We start from the raw sequence: 7,500 nt of genomic DNA, 5'->3' as shown, positions 1-7,500 counted from the left end.
TACTGCAAAGCACAGCAGTTGCATTTGTAAGACGTATCACCCATACTACCTTTTTGGAATCGTTTACCGTTAATTTCTCTGTATGTCCTTTTCGTTTCTTGAGAACTGGTTATAGATGTATTAATGGCATGAACCCTGATAATCTTATGAAATATGTTGGAACATTTCCAAATCCTCAATATCACTAATACAGACCCTGTACTAATCAAGCCTAATGTCAATAAGGTCTATATAGGTAAGAACCTGATCAGGCAAACAACAGGTGGCATTTAACATAAAAACTTATTATTATACATTTTATTGACAAATGGATGGTACATAACGTACATTTTATATATATATACATATATAGTTTGTATTCAAAACCAGAAATAAACAATATAGCAATTCGTGTCTTGTTTCCCCACCCGATGAAAATAATTATATACATATTACTTATGAGGGAAACATGCTATACCAATATTTTTAATAAAAGAAATATCAAGTACTATTCTACAATGCTCGGAACAAGTTACAACTGACACAATGGCCTGGGAAATTCAATATAAAAATAAACAAAACATCTAATCACATATTCAAACTAATTACATCCTCATTCAAGCGACAGTAGTTTTTTTACAACCATCCCTTCAAACTCATCCCTGTGACTGTCTGGTACTAAATTAAGAAATCAAATATAAAAAATAACAAAATATAATTAAAAAATGGAGTTTACCGTGTATATACTACTACCATCGGTCTTGGAATTGCGATTGCCGAGGGCCCCCTCTATACACGTTCCCTTGCTGGAAATGACTCTGGTCTCTATAAGGACCTCCTTGGTTACTCCTTGGCCCAGAGAAGTTACGTGGGCCGGCAGGGCTTCTGTAGGGTTCTGGGTTACTAGGACTCCTGTAAAGATGCGGGTTGCTGGGGCTATCGTAATTCTGAGCACCCTGAGGATTATCATAGTTCTGCGCACCCTGAGGATTATTATAATTCTGTGGGCCTTGGTTCCACCACTGACCCTCATGCAAACGGTTCCCATAGTCTTGCTGGTATGGCTCTGGCGGTCTCTGTTGTTGGGAGAACCCGCGTTGATCAAAATCTCCTGTGTGTGTATCTTGTGGACCTGGGTAGGCCTTAAATCGGTCTTCCTCATAATGTGGTCTAACATCCGGTCCTCTTGGATTGTTGCCTTTGTTATTAATGGAAGACATTGTCAACTGGCCCTCCCCTAGGCTGGCTGCTCGCATTTCAGAGGTCTCGCTAGGATGTTCACAATTCATAGTGGTACTATTTGTGAGCTGTCCTTGATTTGCAGATGAGGGCTGATCACTACTATAGGTTTGAGGTTGATTAAATGACTGACCTGGAGTAAGGGATCGGGTATGATGGACGGGTGGAGTCTTGTTTGGAATGTCTTCAAGTTTATTTACACTATTTTGGGAAGGAGCTCTTTCTGCTCCCTCACGGGCTTTGGGTACCACTTTTGATATAGATTTAACAGCATTTTTATTACTTTTCTGCATCTTCTCTCGGAGCATTGTCACCTTTTTACTATCTGTGGCTTCCAACTTCTTGAGGTATGCAGTGAGAGCCTGTTGCTCATCTCCACTAAGGGAGCGGAAATTTGCCAAAAGGGCCTGCAAGTCTTCCAGAGATAACTTGTCCATGTCTTTAGGTTTATCCTCATCTTCATAAGCTGACTGCAGAATTGCTAAACCTCCATTTTCTTCATTCTTCTTGTTAGAAGCATTAAAATGCTCTGTTTTTTCTTGCTGTGACACACCAGATGGAAAGAGTGCTGGTGGTCTTGGTGCTGAATGACTGGAACTCCCTCCATTTGCTGACAGTGGCATCCGCATTTCTACTGGAGATTTGACAGCATTAAATTGATTTTCTATAACTTGGTTCTGGGTGGCTGCCTGGTCACTCAAGAGTTTAGCATGGTTGGTTGACACTGCTATTAAAATATTCTGCAATTCTTCTTCTGTAGCATCAGACTTACCAACTTGTAAGAGATACTGCGCAATATACTGTGCAATTTGTACTTTATCCATTCCCTGTGTTGCTCTTGCAATAGTAGGTATATCCAAACCAAGGTAATTTTCTTGGTCATTCAATTTCTCAGCTTGTGACTGGAGCCACATAGCTCTCTCCACAGCAACCAGCGAACGCATATACGCTGTTGTGCTCAAAATGCCTGCTGAGATTTGTGAAACTAACTTCTCTCTGGCATAGCGCACCAAAACAAAGTTGTCTGGATCCTTGAAGAGTTCTATGGGGTTAGAACCTTGTTGGCTCGAATCTATGGCCTTTTCTAAAAGTGTTGCAATTGCTGGACCAAAAGATCCAAGCTGCTCTTCCAATTCATTCAACATTCTTAGAGTTCCAATTACAGAGAACTCCTCCTCGAATTTCTTTTCTGCAACAGGTGCTTTCTCTTGATTTTCTGCTAAGAACGCTGGCTCGGGATTGGGGTTGGGGTTGCTGGGGTTACTACCTTGTGGTGTAGGAGAGGGATTTTTTACAAGTCTCTCATCCTCCCACGGACTAGGAGACCTCTCTGTGGACCTTTCAATAGGAACCTTTGGCACTTCCCACCCTTCAGTGACACCTGCTTCGATTGGGCCTGGGTCTTTTATCTTAAACTTCCACAGAAGAGCTTCTCTGTTTGTTTTGAAGTTTATTGTATCCAACTCCTTCATCCTTTTCAACCAAAAGGCCACCCATTCTTCTTTGAAGTTGTAAGTTTTGGGGTCTACACCCGAGGCTCGTAATTCCAAAGACCTCTTGTCCCAAAACCTCTGCCATTCACGATTGTAGTATGGATGTGTCTCAGGCCGTAAGTCATATATTCTCTGCAGAAGACAAATAAATCATTGTAGTAAAGAATAATTATTATTGAAAAGGCAAAAATAAAACGAATCAACTGAAATCTATAATACTCACAATGGGTACACAATTTTGCCAAATTTTCACACAATCAAGCAGTGTGAAAGACCACTTAGAAAGGTTGATTTAAAAATAAATTTTAGTCTAGGAGAGAAAAATAAATAAATAAATAAAAAAGTAAAATCAAACAAAAACAAATGCAAGAAAATAGTGAGGTGAAGGAAAGACTACTGATCTAATCCTTGGTGAATAAGCATTTGTGGAGCTGTCTATGTGTGCACATCAATGAGTTAACATAACCTTCTAAACCTAAACTGCACTATATCAATACACATACAATACATAAAAAAAAAAAAAAAAATCTGTACCATTTATCTGCGGCAATTCTATTGAATTTACCTTCCCTGAACTCAAGATTTTTTTCTTAATTATGATATAAACCTTCACTAATCTCTCTAAGGGAGGGGTAATGGGAGGAGAGGTAGACTAACCCCTACTGTGAACAAATGAAATAAGACTTGACCCCATGGCATGAAGAGACTTGGCTTGAGGTGTGGGTCATGCGAAAATGTCAAGGGAAAATATCTCTGTGGGCAAGCTGACGCAAATTTGTCATCATAAGCTAAGGATGGCGTGACGGAAAAGACTCGTCACAAGTGGACAAGGTTATTGGAGGATGACTAGACTAATATGGCTTTTAAGAAAAGGGCTTTTGTATTATTCCCATTTATAAACAAGTGTGGAAAGTAATGACCATGAGCCATGACTGGGAAAGTGCTGGCTCCTGGGAAGATGCCATTTCCATGCTCTGCACAGGTTCCATTACAGACAATTGAATAAAAAAAATAAGAAAATAAAAAAATCAAATAATAATAATAATATTAATAATAATAATCAATAATAATAATAATAATAATAATAATAATAAATAATAATAATAATAATAAATAATAATAATAAATAATAATAATAATAATAATAATAAATAATAATAATAAATAATAATAATAATAATAATAATAATATTAATAATAATAATCAATAATAATAATAAATAAATAAAAACATAAATAACAATAATAATAATACATATTTCTATTTTCCTTTCTTTTCTATCTACTACCAAGAGGGTTGATATGAAGTGTGTTCAAGGAAAACAATCTGTTACCATCTGGATAAAGTAAATCAAATAACAAATATGGACAAAAAAAAAAGCAGCAGCCGAGAAGCAACCAGATCTCTAGGATTAGTACTCTATCAAAAAAAGGGGATAAGGGCAGGCATGCAAATACATTTCAGTTGGTCAACCATTCATCAAGTAAATGAGAAAAAAAGAGAGCACTGTTGCCAATCTAAGTACTTGGCCACATAATCAAATCTTTAGTGAACAAGCATATTGGCTTGTTCATTGTGAATTGGTTGAAGCAGCTCTATTTTATAAATAGAACTAATTTGTAAAACCTGTTACCTGATATTCTTTATGCATAGCAATCAATTTTGCTTCAGCTTCTCTAAAATCTCCTAGTTTCCTTGCCTGGGTACTTCGCTCATCTGACACATTCCTTGATCTCGTAGGAGATGGTGATCGTCTGTCTTTTCTGAAATACAAAAGATGAATTGCCGTAATTCAGTTACTTAGTCTTCTGGATTTAACATTTCACCAAAAATATGGCCACCTGGATGCATCAACAATATGAATTAAAACTTGCTTTATCTCATGGTGTTGCAAAAAATTACTTCTCAGCCAATGATTTTAAAGCCACTAATGCATTACTACTGTACTCAGTAATTTTCTTTACTTACATATTACTCTTCAACATCAGGTCTCAAAATATACCCATAATAATTACCTATATTCTTCAACTCATTCTATATAGTTTTCAAGGTTTTCCTACTTCAAATTTTGGGTCTGTGTACCTTTTGTGCTCGTGATGCCAATGGCGTGAATCTGAGCGACTGTCGAGCCTACGACGACTATTAAGCCCTCTTGAGCGAGATCTTGAACTACCACTTGATGAAGAATTTGAAGACCACGAACGAGCTCTACCATTATCCTCACGACTTCTTCTGTTTCTATCTTGAGATCTTGATCTGTGAAGATCAAAGTAATATTACAAAAAGTTTGCATAACTGTACTGTGATATATTTATGATCTTGTTTAGCATTACATGTATCCAATCATTGAACTCATTCTGAAAACTTTTATTAGTTTCCCTTCTTTAAATCATCAGTCTAAGTACCTTTTACGCCCATGGTGCCAATGGCGTGAATCTGGGCGACTCTCTAGTCTACGATGACTGTTAGGCCCCCTTAAGCGGGATACAGAACTACCACTAGAAGAAGAATTTGAAGACCAAGATCGAGCTCTACGATTATCCTCACGACTTCTTCTGCTCCTATCTTGAGATCCTGATCTGTGAAGGGATCAAAGGAATGTTAAATGGTTACAAAATATCTGCAAAAAAATATTGTGAAATTTTTATGTTCTTGTTTAGGATCCTATTTAACAATCCCTTTACTTTTTATTTATTTATTTTTTTACTTGTTTCACAGTGATGATAACAGGTCCGTATTTTTCACCATTTTTCACAAACATGCAACTATATACAACTAAAATTTAGAGGTTTCCTATGACAAACTACATAAACACAAAGCTAACAGAAATTTCTAGGTTCATGTGTTCATTTTTATTCAAATAAAGAATTAAACCTTTATACCAAACTTCTAAACTTAATAATTAACAGGATGTCCTACCTGTGCCTAAAGCTTGGACTACGAGACCGAGTCCTGGACCGCCTTGGGGATCGTCTTGGGGTTCGCCTCGGTGAACGCCTAGGTGACCTCCTTGGTGACCGCCTTGGAGAAAGCCTAGGAGGATTTCTGAGCCCCGGAGAATATCTATACTTGGGACTATGAGATCTCCTTGGAGAGTATCTTCCCCCCTGAATCCGTCTTTGGACTGGCGAACGGGACCTCTTTCGCTTGGGCGAGGCAGGTCTTGGTGGACTTCGGCTGCGGATATTCAGGCCAGGGTTGTAGTGCCGCTTGGCAAACTTTCTTCCTGTAAAACAAACCCAAAAAAACAAAATAAATTTAAAGCATCTCCATCACTGATAACCATACATATAGATTCTTGTAACATTTGACCACTTTTTCTCTTAAAAATAAAACAAGTAACACTTTTCTCACCAATGCAACAGAAAGCAATCCTTTGTTATAACTGATCTTGATTCCAAAGTAGCAGCACCTCTCACTTGAACTGTAAGATTAAACTGCAAAGATAAATCTATTGCTTACCATTAGATATATCATTATCTGGCTTGCCCTCATTGGACACTTCATCTGCCAAAACAATGACATCCTCTTCCTCTTTCTGGTTTTCTGGATGATCTGCTTTTGAGGTAACTGATTCACTCTTGTTGGTGGTGTTGTCTGCTGTTGTACTTGCAGCAAGCTTTACTTTTGAAAGGTTAATTTCAATCTTCTTGGGTCCAATTCCCTTTGCTCCCCCACTGTTGCCACCACTACTTTTGTTCTGATCTGCTGGCAAGAAAAATGGAATTACAATTATCACTTTACGATTAAACAGAATCCTACAAATACTATCTTATCCTTCAGAAGACTGTCTATGGTCAATAGTACCAATCTTTAAATTTTTGTCATGGTCTTCATACCCTTCTAAAGAAAACCTTTCCAAATCAGTGGTGGGTTGGGGTGAGGTGGGGTAATAACGAACCTAATGCCTCCGGGGAAATGTGATATTCACTACAGTATTATCTTTTATAACAGCCACATCCATTTCAAGAGAGGGGTTAGGGGGGAGTTTTACTGAATTTGTCCCTCCTCCACACCCCTGGGATTTTTTTTTCATTCATTCTTAGTCTTTCATAAAATCCTGACAAAAAAATACACACACACAGAAAGGTTCCCATAACATGACCTACACATACATACAACTTCCTATAGCCCATTACAAATCAAAACAACAGTTGTTACCTATTTTTCTTTTAAGATTAAAATAGAAAAGCTACAGGAACCATAAAGCATATACTAACTAGCAACACTATGCATAAAATTTCTCATATCTCCCTGTAACACTATGAAAGCACAAATAAAGTATCTGATAAATACAAAAGAAAATCTAACAACACCAAGTAAAATCAAAATCTACTGTAAAGCAAAAATGTCAAAGATATAGCAGTAATTCTCAAGTGCTCCCTTTCAATTAGATTCAACAATCTTGTACTTTCATCCTGACACCAGTATGGTACACCTCACCTGGTTTTGTTGGAACAGGAATGCTTGACAGATTTACACCTGCTGGGGGAAGGGGAATTTCCTGGGGCACTGAAGACAGACTCTGAGTCTTGGGTGCTTTCTCCACCGTCTCGACAGGCTTTTCTTGGTTCACTTGGCTGTAAGTTGAGGGCATATCATTGCAACTTGCCTTAGAAATCAGTGTGACATACATAAAATGTAGTAAAGCTGTTGTTTTAGAATGAACAGAACACACCTGGGATTTTTTAATAGCATGAAAGATGAAATGAGATTTGTACTAGCATGACAGCACCCATAATAGAATCATCAGGAATAGAGAGGAATGAAATGAAGGTAAATAAGAGA

General features: G+C 37.5%; 2 protein-coding genes across 4 annotated transcripts in view; one reads left to right on the top strand and one right to left on the bottom strand.

Annotated features, from left to right (window-relative positions):
• Nucleotides 1-7,500, top strand: part of LOC113811920 (epidermal growth factor receptor kinase substrate 8) — a 533,483-nt gene that overhangs the window by 149,809 nt on the left and 376,174 nt on the right. The gene's annotated exons all lie outside the window — the stretch shown is intronic.
• LOC113807486 (uncharacterized) overlaps nucleotides 283-7,500 on the bottom strand; it is a 28,787-nt gene continuing 21,569 nt past the window's right edge. For both annotated transcript variants that reach the window (XM_027358748.2, XM_027358747.2), the window contains exons 8-14: nucleotides 7,156-7,292; nucleotides 6,175-6,417; nucleotides 5,632-5,938; nucleotides 5,118-5,291; nucleotides 4,795-4,968; nucleotides 4,346-4,475; nucleotides 283-2,843 (exon numbers count right to left, since the gene is read on the bottom strand). In XM_027358748.2, the coding sequence (XP_027214549.2) occupies nucleotides 729-2,843; nucleotides 4,346-4,475; nucleotides 4,795-4,968; nucleotides 5,118-5,291; nucleotides 5,632-5,938; nucleotides 6,175-6,417; nucleotides 7,156-7,292 (3,280 nt within the window). In that variant the 3' untranslated portion in view covers nucleotides 283-728. The remainder of the gene's footprint in view (nucleotides 2,844-4,345; nucleotides 4,476-4,794; nucleotides 4,969-5,117; nucleotides 5,292-5,631; nucleotides 5,939-6,174; nucleotides 6,418-7,155; nucleotides 7,293-7,500) is intronic.

This window comes from Penaeus vannamei, chromosome 6 (assembly GCF_042767895.1).
Source record: "Penaeus vannamei isolate JL-2024 chromosome 6, ASM4276789v1, whole genome shotgun sequence".
Classification (NCBI taxonomy): domain Eukaryota; kingdom Metazoa; phylum Arthropoda; class Malacostraca; order Decapoda; family Penaeidae; genus Penaeus; species Penaeus vannamei.
The sequence above is the reverse complement of the archived record's forward strand: the minus strand, read 5'-3'. Positions and strand labels throughout refer to the sequence as shown.